Source organism: Trachurus japonicus, chromosome 13 (assembly GCF_045865225.1).
Source record: "Trachurus japonicus isolate A0001 chromosome 13, Traja_1.0".
In the NCBI taxonomy this organism is placed as follows: Eukaryota; Metazoa; Chordata; class Actinopteri; order Carangiformes; family Carangidae; genus Trachurus; species Trachurus japonicus.
Window position 1 is genome coordinate 7,204,053 of NC_140919.1, and position 26,528 is coordinate 7,230,580.

At 42.2% G+C, this 26,528-nt stretch overlaps 1 protein-coding gene across 1 annotated transcript in view; it reads right to left on the reverse strand.

Moving 5' to 3' along the window:
- The window catches only part of myo7aa (myosin VIIAa), a 210,465-nt gene that overhangs the window by 144,565 nt on the left and 39,372 nt on the right, over positions 1–26,528 (reverse strand). The window contains exon 2 of the mRNA XM_085794753.1: positions 15,469–15,582. Within this exon, the coding sequence (XP_085650879.1) occupies positions 15,469–15,582 (114 nt within the window). The remainder of the gene's footprint in view (positions 1–15,468; positions 15,583–26,528) is intronic.

A 26,528-nucleotide genomic window follows, 5' to 3' on the forward strand; every position in this document is an offset into this window, starting at 1 on the left:
TATGTTTTGCTTTTGCGCGTGCACATCAAAACTTTTGCGCGTGCATGTGTGACGCGCGTGCGTCCCCTCATGAACGCGCCGGGGGATCGTACCCCCTCCCTCTCGTGCGGGGGATCGTACCCCCTCCCTCTCGTGCGGGGGATCGTACCCCCTCCCTCTCGTGCGGGTTTTTTTTTTTTTTTTCTGCCCCCCCCCTCCTTCCACTGCAACCGGTGGAAAAGGTGTCTGATCACCCCCCCCCCTTAACTTTTCCTCTGTTTCTTTTTCAAAACCTTTATTCTAATCAACGTTATTAGGAAATGAGGCGATTTTTTTCTGATCTCTCATCCCTCCCTCCCTTCCTCCCTCCGCTGCTACCTGTGGTGCAGAGGTGGCTGGTCTACCCCCAAACTCCTCTGATCTACACCCCATCCTCTGACCATATGTTTTCAACCTTTGATTCTAATCAACGTTATCAGGAAATGCGGCGATTTTTATGATCTCTCTCATCCCTCCCTCCCTCCCTCCGCTGCTACCTGGGGTGCAGAGGTGGCTGGTCTACCCCCAAACTCCTTTGTTCTTCACCCCAACCTCTGACTCCCCCCACCTATTTCAACACCCTCTCTTCCTCTGGCTGTAGCTGACAGGCCGGTGATACATCCTATATTACAATGTGGTGGGGGGGGGGGGGGGGGGGGGGGGGTGGCGCGACTCGCAGCGCAGCAGGAGTGTGTGTGTGTGTGTGTGTGTGTGTGTGTGTGTGTGGGTGCGGGGGGTTCGAATCGCATGTATGTGGATGTCGAGGCCAGACAGGTGTGAGGGGAAGTAAACGGATGCCAATGCCATACATTACTATAAAACAATAGAATAAAAAAAACTCTCTGCCAAAAGGCATAGGGGCGTTTATTTACAAAACATTTGTTAACCTGGTCACGTCATACACAAAACGTCACAGGTTAATTCCGGACTGGGGCTTACATACGACCAGAGATCCTCATTTTCAGGCCGTAGAGCGTTTGCGGAGGACCAATCCTGCTCCCGTTTTTACATCCCGAGAAAAATGGCTGCTCGTTACGGTGAGTTTTTAATTATATGAAAACCTATGTCACACTGTTTTGTTTTTATGTTGTTGCTTCTGTCCTGGTTGTTTTAAAAGCTATTTTAGGAATGCACAATTTTTTTCATTATTGTGGTAGCGTTTGGTTCATTTTTAATCATTACCGTTGTATTTCTTCAATTAATATGTATGATATTTAGTTATTACGAAGATTGCTCAGATTTCCATCGTTACTATGGTTACGCTCAGCTGTTTCTCTGTGACCGACGTAGCTTCCGGCAATGAAGTCATCGCCTCACCGGCAGCCTCGTTCAGGTAATGTAAACAACATGCAAAATTGGGATTAAATAAGAAATACTCTAGCTATTTTGCCTCCAAACCCGTCAGTGTCGTCAACCACAAACTAAGCTTAAGAGGTGTGGTTGATCAAAGTTTCCGAAGTGGCTGACTTTACTAGCTGCACATATTTACTGTTTGAGATTTAGATGATTAATGATGATGATTAGGTTAGCATAAGCTAGGCTAGGCTAACATTTATGCTAAACCCGGTCAGCTCTCACTGTAGTTTTATCACTGTTTTACAGATAACAGATAATACAATGGCTTTAGCTGAAGCTGAGTTCGACGAGATGCTCAGTAAAATGAAGAGCCTGACACAAAGGTAGGCTAATTTTAATATCTTTTTCCATGCCTGGGCATCAGATATTATGATACATACCAACATAAAGAAATTATTTGTGCAGGAAGTTTGTGTGGTTATCTGCATTTATTATATTGTGCTTTTTTAGGTTAAAAAAAAGAAGACAATCAAAGGCATCAGACCTGCCACGATGGAGAAAATGTGATGAAGATGGCAAGAAATATTAGGGCCCAAATCATCAGGTAGGCTACCAGTCATCAAACTCAATGTGGTTAGTTAAAAATTTAACTTTAAATAGTGTACAAAATCTTTGCAGATGTGAATGGATTTAAATTTGTGAATGATTAGCAATGCTTTGTGGAAAAAGTACTGTTGACAGCAGGGCAACAATCTAGCAGCAGTGAACTCATTCACATTTTAAACGTTCATTTCATTCACGCCATTCTGATACTTGGCACTCTGAATTTTGTCTTTTCAGTCGCATGGGCCAGATCAGTTCATCTCTGTGTCCCTGAGGAGACCGTTGTACATCATTGTTCTTATTTTGGTAGAAAAACATCATGTTAGCATTTCTATGTGGATGTACCAATCCAAGAAGCTTTCTTAAGTCTGTAGTATACCAGTCGTAGGACTGCACACCTCAACATCACCATGATACTTCATTTAGAATGTGATTTTTACAGGGCCTGATTTAAGCCACAGCTCAGTGCAACATCACACCGGGGCTGTCATTCACCAATCATACTCCAACACATGCAACACATGAGAACTCTCGCCTAAGCTTCATATGAATGCTGGCAGACAACAGAGTATGCCAGGGTGGGCTAGCTTACAGTATACAATATTTACAATTACCACCTTTTTATTCTACATATAAGTATAATTTAAATTATTCTGTCAACAGACTGGCTAAAGTGAGTTTGGACACATTTTTACTAGAGTTTTATGGAGTGGGTGATAAGCTCTTTCAAGGACAGTCAGTTTATATTTCAACCGCCAGTTCTTGTTTGTTACATCAGATCACATTGTAGTTATTCATTTTACACTTCATATTGTCATGTATTTTCTCCAGCTCTGAGGAAGGGGGCTACTTTGACGGGTGCTTCTCTGCAATGATGATGACTTCCAAATGAGGGCCAAGCATGTACAGTAAGTATTTTTGTGTATTTTCCACATAGATTCTCATTGAACTTCTTCTGCTTGAAAGTTTATTATTAAAATAACATTAGAAGCTTTTTGTCTTTGTATGCACCAGGAAAAGGCATTTGTGGTCGGTCTCAGCTGAATGCAGCAAAGGCGAGGACAACTAGGAGGAGTAGCTCCAGCCTTGATGAGCAGGCATGTATCAGTTATGCCATCATGGCATTATTCTTTATGCTCTAAATATGTACAGGCAAGTATTATAACATCCTTATTCTTGTTGATATAGTTCTCAACTATATTCTCCTAAGTCCATGCAACCAACATGTTTCATTGTTTCAACTGACACACTATACTCTTCTCTACAAGTCATTTTGCACGTCATCTATTCACAACTGTACTACACTTGAATGAAAATCAGTGTAATTGATCAAGGTTTCACTAACTCACTTTCACAGACTAACAAAAAACCCAACAGTTGAATGATTATATCTATTGGGCTCTTTGGTTTTGTTTTGTTTGTTTGTTTTTTGAAAGAAGACAATAAGAGTTTAACTGCAATTTTACTTTATCTTTTTTGTGTGACTATATTTTCACCATCAGTACAACAACAATTACTGCTATTAATGCTGTATGCAACTATAATAAGTGAAGCCTGCCCGGAATACAGCCACCTGACCACCATGAAGTCCTTGTTGTCTGTGCTCCATCCCAAGGCATATGACATCAAGTGAGAGGTAACTGTAACTGTTTCAGCACTTTCAGCTGACTGACACTATACTCTTCTCCAAGTTATTTAGCACTTTATCTGTTAACAACTGTACTATACTTGAATGAAAATCAGTGTTGATCAAGGGTCAAGATCTTGTATACAGGGATGCACATGTACATGCAGGCAGGTTGCATTCACACACATCCATTATGTAGATAGCATCACTAACATTAAGAATTGCTCTAAAATTATTAGTATTTTAAGTCTTCTCTAAGTATTAATATTTGTATTCATGTCTTTCATGGATGTCTCTATCAAAACAAGTGTTTTAGTCATTTCAGTAATTTAGCTTTTTGTGTTTTTATGCTAAACTTACAAACTTTTCACTCATTTCCAGACTGTGACGTCCACATAAACCTGTAGAGCTTCCCTTATTCCAAAGATTGTGGGGGCAAAGGATTACCAAAGTAAGTTGTCCTTGTGGTGGTTGTTGTTTCTGTTGTTTTTAGTGGAATACTGTGTACTAGTCTGCAGATATTACAAGGGCTTCTACCAACACTTCTCATCGTTTCAGGGTTTTATATAGGCTACATGAACCATTTAATATACACATTCACCATGTAGAGGAGAATTGGGGCAAGTTGAGCATAGGAACATCTAAGTTGTTCCTGCATGCTCAATTATTGAGGTCATTGATTATGTGAAAAAATTAGGTGTTAAACAGGTGGCCCTTATTCAAGGATCAAGGCAACTGATGCTGCATATGCTGGCTGTGCATTTGTCCTTGAAAAACAGAGTAAAATGGGTTGTTCAAGACACTGTTAAGAAGAAGAGCATTCTTTGATTAAGAAATTAATAAAAGAGGGGAAAACCTATAAAGAAGTGCAGAAAATGATAGGCTGTTCAGCTAAATATCAGCTGTGGCTGATATTGATATAGGATATATATGATATCAAAGGCTTTAAAATGGCAGCCAAAACCAGAAAGGCGAGGAAGAAAAAGAAAAACGACTGTTCGAAGGGATCGGAGAATAACCAAAATGGCAAAGGCTCAGCCAATGATCAGCTCCAGGAGGATCAAAGAAGATCTAAGATTGCCTGCGAGTACTGTAACAATCAGACAACGTCTATGTGAAGCCAAGCTACCACCAAGAAGCCCCCGCAAAGTCCCATTGTTAAAAAAAAATACATGTAATGAAGCGGTTACAATTAGCCAAATAACACATTGACTAGCCTAAAAAAGAAATGGCGTAATATTTTGTGGACTGATGAGAGTAAGATTGTTCTTTTGGGTCTAAGGGCCACAGACAGTTTGTCAGACGTCCTGCAAACACTGAATTCAAGCCACAGTACACAGTACACCTCACCACAAGCATGGTGGTGCAAGCATCATGATATGGGGATGTTTCTCGTACTATGGTGTTGGTCCTATTTATCGCATACCAGGGATCATGGATCAGTTTGAGTACACCATAATACTGGAAGTAGTCATGTTGCCGTATACTGAAGAGGAAATTACCCCAAACAAGACAATGACCCCAAACACACCAGCAAGTGTGTAAAGAAAGATGTCAACACTGCTATTTTTTTGAACATTATATTTCTTGACTTTCTGTAAAATATTATCAAATTAAATTACTTTTTCCAATTTTCTTGGTTTGAAATAGAATGTGCAGTGTCCCCAATGCAGTTGTGTTCCTTAAAATACAATTTATTTGAAGAATTTTGAGGTTTACTCACCTTTTTAAACACACTGCTATTATTATGAACATAACTGTAGATGTCTAACTGTTTTACCCATGTGGTTCTTACTTCACAAATTAGATGAAATGATGCCTTCCTCCTAAATCTCCCCTACAGATTTACTGCAAACGTCCTATAATCACCATTTCACCACACACAGTTTAAAGTTAAGATGTTATGTTGGTTATAATAGATATTATTATAGATTATTATTTCTGCTTATTTTTTGTATTAATTTTCAGTCATTTTGGTTATTGCTTGTTTTTCAGGGGTTTAAGGGAGGTGAAGGTGAAATGGCTGCCCTGCTCAAAGAGGTAAAGTATGTATGTTGTGTCATCATACAGTAGATGCATTACCACAAATGCAACATCTCAAATTCTGTGCACAATTTTGCCATGAAGTGTAGCTGTATGAGAGGGTGCCGGGTTACAGAGTGAACATTCATGCCGAAGTAACAGATATAGTTCAGGGCACTGTAGTTACCAATCAACATTGAATGCAAGTAAAACCACACAGTATTTCTAAAAGTGTACATGTCATTTTCAACATCATGTTCAGCATGTCCCTGTGAATTTGTCAGTCCAAATTCAATTCATGATTCATTGATACTAAAGCAACTGTTACTTAAAATAATTTCTCTTTTTTCCATTTCTTCTTTCTTGTAGCAACATGATGGAGAGATTCCTGGGTGCCACACAAACAGCTTAAAACAATGTACAATTATGTGGTTAATGATTATAGTCACGTTGTTATGAATGATTGAGTGGTGGATTAGTTGATAGATTGGTTAGTCCAATTATACAGTTGTGTGTTTTTGTCCTTCTAATCATCTTTGAAAAAGTAGTCCATGAGTTCATCAGTTGTATACTGTATTCATGTTTGAAAATCTCTTCCCACAGATAACAAAATAAAAGTATCTGCATTCATCAACCCGAATGGAAAATATGCATGCCTGTTAATTGAAGAAATGTAGTACATTTGAAACACTATGTTCTCCAGAGTACAGTTTACCTTGTAGTATGTGTTAAATAAAGGGTGCCTTAGACTGTCATCTTTCAGATTTCGTTTTTATGAGCATTTGCATATAAGCCCATCTTGACAAGTCCATCAGTGGAAGAAGAGAAGACCAAGAAGAAAGTGCTGATCTCACTCAACCAACACGATTGACTGCTTCATGGCTAGAGGATATTTCAACATCTTCCCAAACACAGCCACTGCAATGCAGGAGACCATTGTTTTTTGTCAAAAAACAATTGTCCAGCATTGCAGTGGCTGTGTTTGGGAAGATGTTGAACATATCCGCTAGCCATGAAGCAGTCAATCGTGTTGGTTGAGTGAGATCAGCACTTTCTTCTTGGTCTTCTCTTCTTCCACTGATGGACTTGTCAAGATGGGCTTATATGCAAATGCTCATAAAAACGAAATCTGAAAGATGACAGTCTAAGGCACCCTTTATTTAACACATACTACAAGGTAAACTGTACTCTGGAGAACATAGTGTTTCAAATGTACTACATTTCTTCAATTAACAGGCATGCATATTTTCCATTCGGGTTGATGAATGCAGATACTTTTATTTTGTTATCTGTGGGAAGAGATTTTCAAACATGAATACAGTATACAACTGATGAACTCATGGACTACTTTTTCAAAGATGATTAGAAGGACAAAAACACACAACTGTATAATTGGACTAACCAATCTATCAACTAATCCACCACTCAATCATTCATAACAACGTGACTATAATCATTAACCACATAATTGTACATTGTTTTAAGCTGTTTGTGTGGCACCCAGGAATCTCTCCATCATGTTGCTACAAGAAAGAAGAAATGGAAAAAAGAGAAATTATTTTAAGTAACAGTTGCTTTAGTATCAATGAATCATGAATTGAATTTGGACTGACAAATTCACAGGGACATGCTGAACATGATGTTGAAAATGACATGTACACTTTAGAAATACTGTGTGGTTTTACTTGCATTCAATGTTGATTGGTAACTACAGTGCCCTGAACTATATCTGTTACTTCGGCATGAATGTTCACTCTGTAACCCGGCACCCTCTCATACAGCTACACTTCATGGCAAAATTGTGCACAGAATTTGAGATGTTGCATTTGTGGTAATGCATCTACTGTATGATGACACAACATACATACTTTACCTCTTTGAGCAGGGCAGCCATTTCACCTTCACCTCCCTTAAACCCCTGAAAAACAAGCAATAACCAAAATGACTGAAAATTAATACAAAAAATAAGCAGAAATAATAATCTATAATAATATCTATTATAACCAACATAACATCTTAACTTTAAACTGTGTGTGGTGAAATGGTGATTATAGGACGTTTGCAGTAAATCTGTAGGGGAGATTTAGGAGGAAGGCATCATTTCATCTAATTTGTGAAGTAAGAACCACATGGGTAAAACAGTTAGACATCTACAGTTATGTTCATAATAATAGCAGTGTGTTTAAAAAGGTGAGTAAACCTCAAAATTCTTCAAATAAATTGTATTTTAAGGAACACAACTGCATTGGGGACACTGCACATTCTATTTCAAACCAAGAAAATTGGAAAAAGTAATTTAATTTGATAATATTTTACAGAAAGTCAAGAAATATAATGTTCAAAAAAAATAGCAGTGTTGACATCTTTCTTTACACACTTGCTGGTGTGTTTGGGGTCATTGTCTTGTTTGGGGTAATTTCCTCTTCAGTATACGGCAACATGACTACTTCCAGTATTATGGTGTACTCAAACTGATCCATGATCCCTGGTATGCGATAAATAGGACCAACACCATAGTACGAGAAACATCCCCATATCATGATGCTTGCACCACCATGCTTGTGGTGAGGTGTACTGTGTACTGTGGCTTGAATTCAGTGTTTGCAGGACGTCTGACAAACTGTCTGTGGCCCTTAGACCCAAAAGAACAATCTTACTCTCATCAGTCCACAAAATATTACGCCATTTCTTTTTTAGGCTAGTCAATGTGTTATTTGGCTAATTGTAACCGCTTCATTACATGTATTTTTTTTTAACAATGGGACTTTGCGGGGGCTTCTTGGTGGTAGCTTGGCTTCACATAGACGTTGTCTGATTGTTACAGTACTCGCAGGCAATCTTAGATCTTCTTTGATCCTCCTGGAGCTGATCATTGGCTGAGCCTTTGCCATTTTGGTTATTCTCCGATCCCTTCGAACAGTCGTTTTTCTTTTTCTTCCTCGCCTTTCTGGTTTTGGCTGCCATTTTAAAGCCTTTGATATCATATATATCCTATATCAATATCAGCCACAGCTGATATTTAGCTGAACAGCCTATCATTTTCTGCACTTCTTTATAGGTTTTCCCCTCTTTTATTAATTTCTTAATCAAAGAATGCTCTTCTTCTTAACAGTGTCTTGAACAACCCATTTTACTCTGTTTTTCAAGGACAAATGCACAGCCAGCATATGCAGCATCAGTTGCCTTGATCCTTGAATAAGGGCCACCTGTTTAACACCTAATTTTTTCACATAATCAATGACCTCAATAATTGAGCATGCAGGAACAACTTAGATGTTCCTATGCTCAACTTGCCCCAATTCTCCTCTACATGGTGAATGTGTATATTAAATGGTTCATGTAGCCTATATAAAACCCTGAAACGATGAGAAGTGTTGGTAGAAGCCCTTGTAATATCTGCAGACTAGTACACAGTATTCCACTAAAAACAACAGAAACAACAACCACCACAAGGACAACTTACTTTGGTAATCCTTTGCCCCCACAATCTTTGGAATAAGGGAAGCTCTACAGGTTTATGTGGACGTCACAGTCTGGAAATGAGTGAAAAGTTTGTAAGTTTAGCATAAAAACACAAAAAGCTAAATTACTGAAATGACTAAAACACTTGTTTTGATAGAGACATCCATGAAAGACATGAATACAAATATTAATACTTAGAGAAGACTTAAAATACTAATAATTTTAGAGCAATTCTTAATGTTAGTGATGCTATCTACATAATGGATGTGTGTGAATGCAACCTGCCTGCATGTACATGTGCATCCCTGTATACAAGATCTTGACCCTTGATCAACACTGATTTTCATTCAAGTATAGTACAGTTGTTAACAGATAAAGTGCTAAATAACTTGGAGAAGAGTATAGTGTCAGTCAGCTGAAAGTGCTGAAACAGTTACAGTTACCTCTCACTTGATGTCATATGCCTTGGGATGGAGCACAGACAACAAGGACTTCATGGTGGTCAGGTGGCTGTATTCCGGGCAGGCTTCACTTATTATAGTTGCATACAGCATTAATAGCAGTAATTGTTGTTGTACTGATGGTGAAAATATAGTCACACAAAAAAGATAAAGTAAAATTGCAGTTAAACTCTTATTGTCTTCTTTCAAAAAACAAACAAACAAAACAAAACCAAAAGAGCCCAATAGATATAATCATTCAACTGTTGGGTTTTTGTTAGTCTGTGAAAGTGAGTTAGTGAAACCTTGATCAATTACACTGATTTTCATTCAAGTGTAGTACAGTTGTGAATAGATGACGTGCAAAATGACTTGTAGAGAAGAGTATAGTGTGTCAGTTGAAACAATGAAACATGTTGGTTGCATGGACTTAGGAGAATATAGTTGAGAACTATATCAACAAGAATAAGGATGTTATAATACTTGCCTGTACATATTTAGAGCATAAAGAATAATGCCATGATGGCATAACTGATACATGCCTGCTCATCAAGGCTGGAGCTACTCCTCCTAGTTGTCCTCGCCTTTGCTGCATTCAGCTGAGACCGACCACAAATGCCTTTTCCTGGTGCATACAAAGACAAAAAGCTTCTAATGTTATTTTAATAATAAACTTTCAAGCAGAAGAAGTTCAATGAGAATCTATGTGGAAAATACACAAAAATACTTACTGTACATGCTTGGCCCTCATTTGGAAGTCATCATCATTGCAGAGAAGCACCCGTCAAAGTAGCCCCCTTCCTCAGAGCTGGAGAAAATACATGACAATATGAAGTGTAAAATGAATAACTACAATGTGATCTGATGTAACAAACAAGAACTGGCGGTTGAAATATAAACTGACTGTCCTTGAAAGAGCTTATCACCCACTCCATAAAACTCTAGTAAAAATGTGTCCAAACTCACTTTAGCCAGTCTGTTGACAGAATAATTTAAATTATACTTATATGTAGAATAAAAAGTGGTAATTGTAAATATTGTATACTGTAAGCTAGCCCACCCTGGCATACTCTGTTGTCTGCCAGCATTCATATGAAGCTTAGGCGAGAGTTCTCATGTGTTGCATGTGTTGGAGTATGATTGGTGAATGACAGCCCCGGTGTGATGTTGCACTGAGCTGTGGCTTAAATCAGGCCCTGTAAAAATCACATTCTAAATGAAGTATCATGGTGATGTTGAGGTGTGCAGTCCTACGACTGGTATACTACAGACTTAAGAAAGCTTCTTGGATTGGTACATCCACATAGAAATGCTAACATGATGTTTTTCTACCAAAATAAGAACAATGATGTACAACGGTCTCCTCAGGGACACAGAGATGAACTGATCTGGCCCATGCGACTGAAAAGACAAAATTCAGAGTGCCAAGTATCAGAATGGCGTGAATGAAATGAACGTTTAAAATGTGAATGAGTTCACTGCTGCTAGATTGTTGCCCTGCTGTCAACAGTACTTTTTCCACAAAGCATTGCTAATCATTCACAAATTTAAATCCATTCACATCTGCAAAGATTTTGTACACTATTTAAAGTTAAATTTTTAACTAACCACATTGAGTTTGATGACTGGTAGCCTACCTGATGATTTGGGCCCTAATATTTCTTGCCATCTTCATCACATTTTCTCCATCGTGGCAGGTCTGATGCCTTTGATTGTCTTCTTTTTTTTAACCTAAAAAGCACAATATAATAAATGCAGATAACCACACAAACTTCCTGCACAAATAATTTCTTTATGTTGGTATGTATCATAATATCTGATGCCCAGGCATGGAAAAAGATATTAAAATTAGCCTACCTTTGTGTCAGGCTCTTCATTTTACTGAGCATCTCGTCGAACTCAGCTTCAGCTAAAGCCATTGTATTATCTGTTATCTGTAAAACAGTGATAAAACTACAGTGAGAGCTGACCGGGTTTAGCATAAATGTTAGCCTAGCCTAGCTATGCTAACCTAATCATCATCATTAATCATCTAAATCTCAAACAGTAATATGTGCAGCTAGTAAAGTCAGCCACTTCGGAAACTTTGATCAACCACACCTCTTAAGCTTAGTTTGTGGTTGACGACACTGACGGGTTTGGAGGCAAAATAGCTAGAGTATTTCTTATTTAATCCCAATTTTGCATGTTGTTTACATTACCTGAACGAGGCTGCCGGTGAGGCGATGACTTCATTGCCGGAAGCTACGTCGGTCACAGAGAAACAGCTGAGCGTAACCATAGTAACGATGGAAATCTGAGCAATCTTCGTAATAACTAAATATCATACATATTAATTGAAGAAATACAACGGTAATGATTAAAAATGAACCAAACGCTACCACAATAATGAAAAAAATTGTGCATTCCTAAAATAGCTTTTAAAACAACCAGGACAGAAGCAACAACATAAAAACAAAACAGTGTGACATAGGTTTTCATATAATTAAAAACTCACCGTAACGAGCAGCCATTTTTCTCGGGATGTAAAAACGGGAGCAGGATTGGTCCTCCGCAAACGCTCTACGGCCTGAAAATGAGGATCTCTGGTCGTATGTAAGCCCCAGTCCGGAATTAACCTGTGACGTTTTGTGTATGACGTGACCAGGTTAACAAATGTTTTGTAAATAAACGCCCCTATGCCTTTTGGCAGAGAGTTTTTTTTATTCTATTGTTTTATAGTAATGTATGGCATTGGCATCCGTTTACTTCCCCTCACACCTGTCTGGCCTCGACATCCACATACATGCGATTCGAACCCCCCGCACCCACACACACACACACACACACACACACTCCTGCTGCGCTGCGAGTCGCGCCACCCCCCCCCCCCCCCCCCCCCCCCCCCCCACATTGTAATATAGGATGTATCACCGGTCTGTCAGCTACAGCCAGAGGAAGAGAGGGTGTTGAAATAGGTGGGGGGAGTCAGAGGTTGGGGTGAAGAACAAAGGAGTTTGGGGGTAGACCAGCCACCTCTGCACCCCAGGTAGCAGCGGAGGGAGGGAGGGAGGGATGAGAGAGATCATAAAAATCGCCGCATTTCCTGATAACGTTGATTAGAATCAAAGGTTGAAAACATATGGTCAGAGGATGGGGTGTAGATCAGAGGAGTTTGGGGGTAGACCAGCCACCTCTGCACCACAGGTAGCAGCGGAGGGAGGAAGGGAGGGAGGGATGAGAGATCAGAAAAAATCGCCTCATTTCCTAATAACGTTGATTAGAATAAAGGTTTTGAAAAAGAAACAGAGGAAAAGTTAAGGGGGGGGTGATCAGACACCTTTTCCACCGGTTGCAGTGGAAGGAGGGGGGGGGGCAGAAAAAAAAAAAAAAAACCCGCACGAGAGGGAGGGGGTACGATCCCCCGCACGAGAGGGAGGGGGCACGATCCCCCGCACGAGAGGGAGGGGGTACGATCCCCCGGCGCGTTCATGAGGGGACGCACGCGCGTCACACATGCACGCGCAAAAGTTTTGATGTGCACGCGCAAAAGCAAAACATATTTACTACTACCGAGCTTACCCGCTCCATGTAGATATGAATGATATGAACGGCTAATTCAGAGCTGAAGGGAACACTTCACTTTGTTGATGGGGGGGATTACTGATTAATGAAAAACATACTTTTGAACCAAATAATCGATTTTCCTGAATAGATAACAGGAGAAGTTACACAATGTCCCTTTAATGTCACATAAAAATCAATTGGATTGCGATGTGTCAATCAAGCTGCCGTCTCTCTCCCTCTCTCCTTTCTCTTGCGTGTGCGATCAGAGCCTTCACTCCTCGTCCGCGGAAAGCCACACTCCAGTCTGGTGGGTGGCAGTGTAGCTATGCACAATGCACAATGCACAATGCACGTTGAGTGTCTTCACCTACGTCCGCGGAAAGGTGAAGGCGTGGCTTAGGAGAGAAGTCTGAGGAAAGGGGCTGGGACTTTTGACATGTGTATTTTCAAAATGTTGCCTGTTAGAACCGTTTTTCCAGGATCTCCAACCCTACTTTAACAGCACGCATTTTCTGTAACTTCTCCACTATTTCAGTGGCGACGGATAGTCAGTTACCAAATGGTTACCAAAGCAAATTGTCTGGAATCCGGAAGATGACATCTGCACTGCTGTAAGTTGTGAGCTGAAGGTTTCTTGTGATTTTGTCATCAAGACTGTGCAATAATTGAACCATTTGTCTCATCCTGTCTCTGCAATGCTTTACAGTCCTTTTTCCTTTTACTAATACCAAATACACATACATATACATCAGGGGTCGCGTTAACCGGATATTTTCCGTCATTGACCGTTTTTTTAAAACGGTGACGGAAAGATTTTGAGGCCATCCGTCATTTTGACAGATTGCAATTCACAGCCATGGCTGTCTGGCCATGAGCATTTGTTTACAATGAAGCCGGCGGATAATCAATAAATGGAGCGGTGGATAACGATATAAAACATATACAATGTCACAAAGTCACTACGGTGAGAATTAGATTAAAAAATAAAAAATAAAAAACCTCACAGCTGGCTGGTGCGCTCAGTAGAAAACGCTGTAGTACCTCCTCTAGGCCTGTGTGGAGCGTGTGTGGCGCTGTAGCGCTGCCACACATAAACACTAACAACAGAGAAGAAGACAGAAAGCTTCCCCGCAGTATTCAAACTCCTTCAAGTGGATTAAATGTTGACTGGGAGTCGTGTCAGTGCAAATATGACGGTCGATAATGATTTAATGGGCGAGATTCAGCTGCAGTGTCCGAGGGACCGGATTTGCGCCGGCGTCAGTGCGGTTACTGCGAATCACGCGAGATTTGGACGGACCAGGAAGAGGAGCTTCGAGAAGCTTCCGCTACAAACAAGCTTAAAATATAGACTTATTTAATTTTTTTCGGGACAATTACGCAATTTGGGGCTTCAGCACAAGACGGACATTACATACGAGCATCATGGAGGTATTTGGATGTTTTTTTGTGTGTGTTTTTTTACGAAGAGCTCTGGTGTCCCTTTGCAACCGTTGCATTGAAATGCACTGCTACGCCAAGACCCCCTGTAACTCAGAGAAGGGACGGTGGACTCTGAAAATTCTTCCAGCCCTTAGTCAACATGAGGGTGAGTAGATAATGAGCGAAATATCATTCTAGGGTGAACTATCCCTTTAAAGCTGAGTGGGTCTTGTCCTGTCTGAATTTGTGCTGCATCTGGCTGTGTGGTCTACAGCTTCAGTTGTTTCAGTGATGCGCAATGGCTGCGTGCGTGCGTGCGTGCGTAAAAGAGAAATGAGAGGCACATAGAGAGAGAGAGCTAACGCCAGTGCACTATGCGGTGCCTATGTGAAAACGTGCTCCTTTGGATGTTTTGGTATAACACATGGGTTAGCATGTTGATTGTTGACAGAAAACTGATGTCATCTAACGTTGTATTTAGATGTTGAGTGGCAGAAAGTGACCCCCGCATTCACTGACATTCATTCATTCGCCGACTCTGCTCCGGAGCATTCTCTGTTCAATTTGTTTGGACTTGATATGAATTAAACATGAATTAAAATTGAATGCCATTGAATATGGCATTATTATCATTTTAAAAAAATTAAAGTGACCGGTAAAAATAGATTATGACGGAATTTTTATGACCCCGTCAGTCAAAATGACCGGCGACGAAAAAGTCTAGCGCAACCTCTGATATACATGCTAACCTCCAGACCAAAATATTTTGGTGGATCAGAGCTCTAGTGAAGTGCTTATAGCTTTAATATAAATGTTTTCTTATCAGTAACAAGCCAGCTGGAAAACCATAATTGCTTCAGAGAAATATACATTAATTAGTTTATTGCATCAGAGTATTTACATAATATCAACAACCCATCACTCCTGTGTTTACTCATTCACTGACTGTACACTATATTTAATAATGGGTAGATTATGTTACAGTTAGGAGGGGAAGGGAAATGAAAAGAAACACAAAGTTTCAAAACTTACATTTCCCTCATCATCCAACACCTGGATCTGTCCTGAGTCGCAAAGTTTAACCACCGCACCGATCGGTACCTCAAACTCTCGTCCAGTCTTCAAATCCAACCAGACATAGTCGCCCTGGAAAGAAATCTAGAGTTAAACAGGTCAAACTGAAACCAGGACTAATGTAAGAATAATCATTTAAAATCAGACTCAGAATGACAACATTAAGAAAAAGTGAGTCAGAACGGAACCATGCTTTAATTACACCATCAACATGAATGTGATTGAAAAATTAAAGGAACTTGAGGCAGGATTTGTGAAGAAATACACATGCGGTTTAAGTTTTTTACTGCTAATGGGTGATGAAGCGTTCAAAACCAAAAAGAATGAGCCCAGCTCTTCATTCCGAAACACCTCCATTCCGACACTCCGCTGTTCCGAAAGACCCACCCCTGTAGCTGTCCAAGGTGCTGAACCGGCTGACGTTGTTTACACTCTGCGTTGTGGCTTGTCTGTGGAACGCGCGCTGCTCAAGGACTGGGGCAGATCTGTCCCACTTGCTTGTGAGAAATCTCCCACACAGTAATAGAAATACACTTTTTTTTCTCTCCCCCACTCCGCTTGAGCGCGAGGCTGCTGCAGCCGCCGCTCCTGCTGACAGCCGACTGGGGGAGAAGCTTTGGTTGGAGTTGGTTAAGTTTAGTAAAAAGCCCAGGTAGAGGCTAGACAGGCTAGAAGCATAATGAGCGTTATGTAATCAAAGTGCGTTAAGTATTTGCTTGTTTTGCAGTTAATTATGCACATGATCTATTTGACCCTAAAAAGGAAAAAAGGATCAATGCACAGCCTCCGTTTTCTTTCTGATTACGTCCGTCTGTCTGTGGGAGGTTTTTTGAATGGAGGGTTTTCCCCAATAGCAATTTCGGAATAGCAGAGTCTTTAGAAAAACTAGAAAACCCCGCTATTACAAAGAATGGAAGTCTATTTTAGGAAAGGCGGGGTGTGATCCTCTCCCCAATGGCCCACTAGTATAGCACTCCCATGACTCACACTACAAATCCCATAATACACTGCAACAGCTACCATACGGTCATGACCAAGCAATAGATCAACAAGCGGCAAGCCCTATCTGCTGTTCTACAGTATTAACAACAAATCAGCACATGGTCATCTCACTGATGCACACCTTCATTCTATGTCGAGAGTATCCACAGCTCAGGACCTGACTCCAAACATACAGTAATGCCCAATTCCAATTCTATTTTTCATCCCTACCCCTAGCCCTTAAAGGTCCCATATTATGCTGTTTTTCAACCATTTCACATGGGTCTAAGTTGTCCAACCATATTGTATTTGTAGTGAATTGTCCCCAAATCAATCTGCAGCTCTAAATCTCAGCAATCTAAAAGTGTATCTCCAGAGCTCTATTTCTGTGTCTGCACCTTGAAATGCAAATAAGATGACGTAAACCACGTCCACTCCACACCTGTCACAGGGAGAGGGTGTGGTTATCACTACAGGTACATGTGCCAATGTTGACATTGGGACAGGGATCCGAAACTGTTGGGGACTAAAGGGGACCTATTATGCTCCTTTTTCCACAAACTAAAATAGTTCCTGGGTGTCTTAAAGACATGTCTGTGACGTGCTTCGGTCAAAATACCCCAAAGATCAAACATCACAGCACTCTGTTCATCCTCTCAAAAACAGGGCTGTGCAAAACGGTCTGTTTCAGTGGCCCCTCCCTTTAAATGCAAATGAACCACTCCCTCAGCATTGTGTTACCATGACGATGTCTACTACTAGTACCTATAGCTTACTGATTTGGCCAAAATGCAGTATGCAAACAAAAGCTAAATCTGCAGTAGGCAAATTGCCAGTATCTCCAGTATGCATCTGACCAGTCTACATTGTGTAATGAAATGCGCCCATGACCTAGTCTCACCCTAACCAAAGATGGTATAGAGTAGTCTTTGCCATGTAGGCTACTGTAACCATGTAACATGTAGCTAATATAACTTAATAAAATAAATTAAAAATATATGCAGACTGGTCAGTTCATTGTAAAACAGTTATTTATTGATGTAAATGTGGTGATTTGTGCACATAGACTAGCACTGCTCCTCTCCTCTCCTCTCCTCCTCCTTCTCACAGCTTCACTTTTCATTCAAACTAATCCACCTGCCACAACTGTAAGATTTCATCAATGAGACCAACATTTATCTCCTAAAAAGAATAACCACACGGCGGTAAACGTTTAAAAAACTTGCAGGTATGTTTATTAGCAACCGTTTTCTCTACCGCGATGAGCACGGACGTCTGCCCGGCCAAGGAGGCCTGCAGACGGGCTCTGCCTGTGTGAGGAGCCGCTGCAGCTCCGGTGCTCCGGTGCTCCGGCGGTCCAGCGTTACGTCGATCCGACGAACAACGTCGCCCCGGCGGTACGTCGCTACTCACACAGGTACAGCTTCACTTACATGAAACGTCGTGAACTTCTAAATAAAACTTAGTAAAGTGACGCTACAGCACTACAACATGCAGGAAAAAAGCAGGAAGTAGTCCGCTACGCTGTGACACCAGGCACAACAGAGCAGCATGGGAGGAGGCGGGGCCGGCTGGAGCAGATACCTCGGCATGACCATGTAGGGGAGTCCGGCACGCCATGACGTCAACGCGACCTCATGTCAAAAAAAAGTCAGTGCAACTGAGTGTAACACGGTGTGCAGAGAAATCCCAATCATCTAGCAGGGTTTACCTCCAAATGCATTAACCTCATGATATGACACTTCCACGGCGTCTAGAACCATTATCCAACATTTTAAACATATATAAAAGTCTGAAAAGCTGGAAAAGCATAATAGGTCCCCTACAAAAAGCCGAACCATGGCATGATAATGTAGTTTGACCCAACACTAGACTGCGCTCTAACGTGCCGTTTTTTTAATCCTTGGTTAACCGGATAATAAATTCATAACCGAGTAGTTGGTAACCGTGCACATCCCTACTTAGGGGAGCCAGGTCATTTCATCTAGGCTACATAAATTGTTATTATTATTTGTTAAATGTTATTCTTGAAGGGCTACTGACAGGCCTTCACACAAACACGCAAAAAAAAAAAAAGCATGTTGGGGCTTCAATACAAGAGGGACATTACAGACGAGCTGTGTGGAGGTATTTGGATGTTTTTTTAGTGTGTCTTTTTGGACGAAGAAAAGTGGTATCCATTTGTAATGTAGTGAGGCACACGCCCTGACTGAGTTCCGTAGGCATGAGTTGTAACCCGGATGACTATTGCTGTTATACCTATTGTTGACATGCCGACCAGAAGTAAAGTTCCTAGCATTGAACGCAACCAGTGTCTCCCGTAGTTCATTACAACTAAACCTACACCACAAACACCATAACTGGCGACGAGGAAACCGCATCAAATGACAAAGAAAATGCTCATTATGGATATGCGGTAAGCGAACTACGCTACAGCCAACACGGAAACCTCGCAAGCTAAGCTAATTACTCCGCTCACGAGACACGGAGCAGGAAAGCAGAGCCGAAGCGCCGCACTATGGCCAGTCTCCCACACTTCCCACAGTTCGATGTGCACAGTGAACCCAGCTCAATAGGCTTGAGGTGGAAGAAGTGGATTAAACGGTTCACCAACTTCCTTGTGGCATTGGACATTACGGATGATGCACGGAAAAGAGCGTTACTGCTACACTACGCAGGATCAGAAGTAAATGACATATTTGACACACTGCCAGACACGGGAGAAGATGATGATTACGAGACGGCCGTTGAAAACCTGGAAGCCTATTTCTGCCCTAAAGTGAACACTGAATACGAAATATATATTTTCAGACAAGCCAGACAAAATGAAAATGAAACTTTGGATACTTACCACACAAGACTGAGGCAGCTGGCGTCCACTTGTGATTTTGCAGACGTTGATAAAGAAATAAAGTCACAGATTATCCTGAGCTGCAGTTCCACGCGCCTCCGACGGGTGGCGCTGAAAGACAGTGACATGACATTAAAAAAACTGCTGGATGCAGGTAGAGCCCAAGAGCTGTCAGACAGACAAGCTGCGGGGATAGAGACAGCTAGACCCCAAAAAGAATTCCCAATCTGTGCTGTGCAACCAAGAAAGGCCTTCCAAAGCCAGAAATATATCAATAAAAATACAAATGTGAAACGAGACAACAAGACATGCAACAATTGTGGAGGACCATTTCCACATGAAGGAGGACAAGCAAACTGCCCAGCAAAAGGAAAAAGGTGCAATGGATGTGGAAAATTCAATCACTTTCAAAGGTGCTGTAGATCACTAAACAAGGACTCAACCCCCACGGTTGCAGCAAAACATTCACAGCAACGTCCTAAATACAAAGTGCATCAAGTGCAAAAAGAAGCTGAACAAAAACCACTCAGACCTGACACCCCAGATAGCTCAGGTGACGATGACTATGTATATACTGTAGCCTATGTACACTGCAAGATCAATTTGGACATAAACATTCAAAAATAACAATCAAAGACACAATAGTGGAAGTAATTGTTGACTCTGGGGCAACAGCAAACATAATAGATGACATGTTCTATGACAAACTAAAGCCCAGCTGTAAATTACAACCATCTACTGCAAAGATCTATCCTTATGGGTCATCTACTGCACTTCCACTAAGAGGAGAATTTAAAGCTACAGTCCACTCCAAGATGAGAACAATAGATGAAGTTACATTCTATGTGGTACAAGGCAACCATGGCTCACTGCCATGGGCGTCATTTACGCTGGGGACGCTGGGGACATGTCCCCACCACTTTTTGTCAAGAACAATTTTGTCTCCACTGTTATGATTGGATGTTATTACATGTTTGACCGCTAGGCGGCAGTACTGGTTAGTAGTCAGCTTACCGTACCATATAACAGTAGAGCAAGACTGCATGGAGCCACATGTATGTTGTTGAGAACGTGAGACATTAAACTAAGTTACTTGCTATCAACACGGCCTCATCTTTGGAACACGAACATGACATGGTACCAGGAGTAAACTCGAATGGGCGACATGGATTTAAAACCACCAGAAAGTTTGAGACTGACTGGGAATGTCGACGAGAACTGGCGCACCTTCAAACAGCGGTTTCACCTTTATGTTGCGGCTATGGGACTCGAGGCTAAGCCAGAAGCAAGAAAGGTAGCGCTGCTGCTAACAATAGCAGGGCCACAGGCCATAGAAGTATTTAACACGTTCGTGTTTGACAGTCCTGAAGATAATGAAAGGTTGGATGTAGTGCTTAGCAAGTTTGATACTCGCTGTTCTCCGAAGAAGAACGAGGCGTACGAGAGGTACGTGTTTCGGTCTCGTACACAGCGGCAGCATGAGCCCTTCGATAGCTTCCTGACGGACTTGCGGCTAAAGGCGCAGTCCTGCAACTTCGCAATGCTGACGGACTCCATGGTCCGGGACCAGATCGTCTTCGGGGTGGAGGATAAAAAGGTCAGAGAGAGGCTACTACGGGAGATGGAGCTGACGCTGGCAGGAGCCATTAAGATCTGCCAGGCCAGTGAGCTGTCCCAAAGGCACGTGAGGACATTCAGCGAGATGTCTGCAGTCGCCTCGGCGCAGAGCGACAGCGCGGCAGCAGTTGGAGCAGTGTCGTATCAGCGGAGACGGCGCACACAGACCCGGCCTGCACAGCAGGAGGACGTGATGATAAACTGCAAGCGCTGCGGCTCACAGCACAAGCCTAGACAGTGTCCAGCGTTTGGTAAGCAATGCTCCAGTTGCCAAGGCAAGAATCATTTTGCTAAACAATGCTTCTCCAGACGGAAAGAGGGGAAGAAAGGAAAAACTGTAAACTTAATAGACGAGCCTGATCTAAGTGACACGTTCTTTGTTGGAATGGTGAATTGTGAAAGTGAACAAATAAATAAACCAGGCAATGCAAATGATGTCACTACAGAAGATAAGTGGATAGCTCCTCTAATGATAAATGGGACTGTAGTCACCATGAGATTGGACACTGGTGCGAAAGCAAATCTCATAAGCATGTGTGATGTGAAGGCAATGAAAAATAAGCCACAAATAAAAAGAAAAGAATCTGGACTGAAAGACTACAATGGGCGGCCAATCAAATGTTTGGGCACATGCAGGTTGAGTGTCACAGTTAAAGGAAAAGTGCACCACCTATTCTTCTTTGTTGTGAATGAGGGACGGGAATCACTTCTTGGTGACAGAGCCTGTGAAGAACTGGGGCTTGTGAAAAGAGTGTATCGCATCATCCCAACCATAAACCCAACAAATGACTCTATGGACACAATTGTTCAGAACTTTTCAGGTGTTTTCAAGGGTTTTGGTGTTTTGCCCTTCACATATAAAATACAGTTGAAAGAAGGAGCCCAACCAGTTGTGCATGCAGCACGCAGAGTTCCGGCGCCACTGAAAGACTGCCTAAAGAAAGAACTCGACAGAATGATCATGTTAGGAGTGATCAAAAAGGTGAATGAGCCTACAGACTGGGTCAACTCACTGGTCATCACAAAGAAAAAGAATGGTGAGTTGAGAATATGTATGGACCCTAAAGACTTAAATGAGAGCATAAAGCGTGAACATTATCAAATACCTACACGTGAAGAGATCATCAGTGAAATGTCAGGTGCCAACTACTTCACAAAGCTTGACGCCTCACAAGGCTTCTGGCAGCTGAAACTGGATGAAAGCAGCACCAAGTACTGTACCTTTAATACGCCCTTCGGCAGACACTGCTTTCTCAGACTGCCTTTTGGAATCAAGTCAGCACCTGAAATATTTCACAGAGCGATGGAGCAGATCATCGAGGGCTTGGATGGAGTTCGAGTCTACATTGATGACATCATCATATGGGGTTCCACAGCCCAAGAGCACAACGAGAGGCTGAACAGAGTTATGGAGCGCATACAGAAGTATGGACTGAAACTCAACAAGAGTAAATGTGAGTTTGGCGTTCAAGAGATCCTCTTCCTGGGAGACAAGCTGTCTGCACGTGGTGTCCAACCAGATAAAGACAAAATACATGCAATACAGAACATGCCAAGGCCCACAGACAAGACAGGGGTGCTACGCATCATGGGGATGGTGAATTTCATAGGTAAATTCATTCCCAATCTGACAGCAAAGACATCATGCATACGAGAGCTTCTGCACAGGGACTGTGAGTTTAAATGGACAGTGAAACATGAGCATGAGTGGCAAAAACTCAAGGACACACTGAGCACAGCACCTGTGTTGTCATTTTATGACCACACGAAGAGGATAAAAGTGTCTACAGATGCTTCCAAAGATGGTATTGGTGCCGTTCTACTCCAGGCTGAGGGTGAGCACTGGAAACCGGTAGCCTATGCATCTCGGGCTATGACAAAAACTGAATGCCGATACGCTCAGATCGAAAAAGAATGTTTGGAACTGGCGTATGGTTTGGAGCGGTTTCATAGCTACGTGTACGGCCTGCCGTCTTTCACAGTCGAAACTGATCATCGACCGCTGGTCGCCATCATCAAAAAGAATCTGAATGAAATGTCTCCACGGATTCAGCGGTTAATGATGAAGATGCAAAGGTATGATTTTGAACTGATATATACTCCAGGTAAACACCTAGTCCTTGCTGATGCCCTATCCAGAGCAACTACAGGCGACAGTGTGAGTGCGACAGACGAAGACATACAGTGTCACGTGAACATGGTGTCGGCTACACTGCCTGTGTCGGATACAAAGTCAAGACAAATAGCGGAGGCTACAGCAACGGATGCTGAGCTACAGCATGTCATGAAGAACATGGATGAGGGATGGCCAGCTGGTTCGTGTCCACAATTTTACCATGTCAGAGGTGAGCTTAGTACTGTGGATGGTCTGCTGTTGAAAAAGGGCAGGATTGTTATTCCACGGGCTTTGAGAATTGACATGTTGCACAGGATACATGAAGGCCATCTCGGCATCGAAAAGTGCAAAAGGAGGGCGAGAGACACGGTTTTCTGGCCGGGACTGAACAAAGACATTGAAACACTTATAAGTAAATGTGAAACATGCCAGAAACACAGGAACAAGCAGAGCAAAGAGCCTATGGTGGTAGCTGAGGTGCCAACAGCACCATGGCACAAAGTAGGAATGGACTTGTTTCATCTCAGAGGTAAAGACTATTTAGTGGTAATGGATTACTACTCAAACTTCCCTGAGATGGCGCTACTAACAAGCTCAACATCAACTTGTGTCATAACACATGCTAAATCTATCTTCGCCAGGCATGGCATCCCACACACCGTGGTGAGCGACAATGGCCCCTGCTTCAGCAGCAAAGAATGGCAGAAGTTTGCAGTGCAATATGATTTCAAGCATGTGACGTCAAGCCCACACTATGCACAGTCAAACGGGCAAGCTGAAAAAGGAGTTCACATTCTCAAGCAACTCCTAAAGAAAGCAGCTGACAGTGACTCGGATCCGTATCTGGCTTTATTGAGCTACAGAGCATCACCTCTTCAGTGCGGCCTATCACCAGCTGAACTGCTGATGAAGAGGAAGCTACGAACAACGTTGCCGAGTCATCAAAACGACAAATTAAAGCAAAAGAATCACTCAAAGATTGAACATAAGCTACGACAACAGAAAATGATGCAAAAGTCATTCTATGACAGAACAACCAGGCATCTCCCTCCACTGACTACCAATAACACAGTCAGGATTGAGGATGCTGATGGATGGAGTACAAAAGCAACTGTCCTGCAAGAAGTTGCTCCACGATCGTACACGGTGAAAACTGATGATGGACAAATCCTCAGACGCAATCGTCGCAGTCTATTAAAGACTCCTCAAGGGACTGTTGGTGAGCTCAGTGTAACCTGTGGTGAATCTCAGGTAATTCCCACACCTGCTATGGACTGTAACACTGACTCTCACACACCTACTTCAAGCAAACCTGAGTTAAGAAGGTCCACAAGAGAAATCAGAAAGCCTGATAGACTGAACTTATAAACAAAGAAAATTCAATATACATGTTAAACATGTTGAACAAAATGTATATTGATTGATGTTGTGAATGTGTTCTAAATGGTCTAGTGTTGGCTTAGATATGAGTTATGCAATCTGATAGAAACTGTTTATACAGCTTATGTGTTGCAGGGTTATGCTGAATGTGAAATGGTTGAAATAACTGACACAGCTAATGTGATGATTCATGTTAATGCATTTTACCTTAGAAAAGGGGGGATGTTATGATTGGATGTTATTACATGTTTGACCGCTAGGCGGCAGTACTGGTTAGTAGTCAGCTTACCGTACCATATAACAGTAGAGCAAGACTGCATGGAGCCACATGTATGTTGTTGAGAACGTGAGACATTAAACTAAGTCACTTGCTATCAACACGGCCTCATCTTTGGAACACGAACATGACACCCACCACAAAATTAACTTAACATTATCCTAATGAAGAATGACGAAAAAACGTTGATAAACTATGACAAAATAGGCAGCCGAAACAGTGTGCACGGCGCAGAGCTTCTGCCGGAGCCAATAACTCGCAACAATGTAGCTGCGATTAAAGAGTTCTCACAGTCCGGAGCGGGCGCTGCGCGCGTCCTCGCAGGCGCTTGGCTGGTTACACAGGGAGCTGCTTCTCCTGCTCTCTCTGCGCCTGTAAAACATCGACCACTCGTCTGTACTCGGTTTTCCACACACACAGGTCTGTCTCTAGCTCTGTATGTATGGATGTGTGTGTGTGTCTCGTGTGCAGACGCAACTGACAAATATTTATAGACGGACAAGCAACAACTTCATTACTAACTTCATCATTTTATTTTGAAAATTGACCGGATTCTCTCGCCTTTTCTGTGCCTGACTTCCTGTCTGGTACGATCCGTCTATCCAGCTTGACAACGGCGCTCACGGCTCGCGTGAAAAATAGAACAGACGCCAAACTGAAGCGCGGCCTCCACGCGGGGTCGATTGTAGGCTACCGGATGAGACAGCACCAGATATGCTTAATGTTTGGGTGCAAAGTCACTGTTAACGAAATCAACATCTAATATGTCCCTTCAAAATAAAGTTAGTAACGTGTCTGTTTGGAGCAGCAGCTGACAGTGACAGTTCCTCATCACTAAACCTGAGCCCCCATCCGATCCTTCCTCACTCACGTCGTGACGACGGGACAAAGTCTTTTGGACACATATTGTATAGGCTATTCTGTGTTTTTCCTCTCTATAACCGTCTCGTTTCAGTTTTTGCCGGTTGGCAATCATCTGGTGCACCCGCTGTTTCTCTGTTTCTCACTCACTGTCGATGCGCATAGATGTTATAAAAATATAAAAAGGAAAAAACACAGATGCGCAAATTGAAATGACCTACTGTAGTCTAGTCTAACAACTCAATGACCACACAGCTGATCACCAGCTTGTCATGCCCCACCTGTCACGTCTCTAAACACAACTATGGGCTTCTTCTTTTTTCTTTTTTTTTTGCTGCGGTCCGGCGGAGAATTAAAAAAAAAAAAATGCTGGTGAGTCCAGCCGCATCGGGTCCAGGGTCCAGGCTTCAACACTGGTCGGACCCGGTCGGGTCTTGGCTCATTATCATTTATTTGAGCCAGACCTGGTCCATAGGAGAGTCTGGTTGAGAACGGTAGTCTATGACGGTCTTGGAGACGGTGTCAGGTGCGGTGCGACGGCGTCATATGGTCATTGTCCCCACCACTTTTCAAAGTAAACTGACGCCCTTGCTCACTGCTGAGTGAAGCCAACTTATTCAAGAATACCAAGACCTTTTCCAAGGCATAGGAAAGCTTAAAGACTATGAAGTGAAATTACACATTGATGAATCAGTGCAACCTGTGGTACGGCCGCACAGGAGGATTCCTTTTCACATGCGTCAAAAGGTGGAAAGAGAACTACGTGAACTACAAGAAAAAGGCATTATTGAGCGAGTCAGTGGCCCGACACCATGGGTATCGCCAATAGTGGTCACTCCAAAACCCAAGAACCCGGAAAGAGCTCGCATATGTGTGGATATGCGCCTGCCAAACACAGCGATCCAGCGGGAACGGCATATCACACCAACGATTGA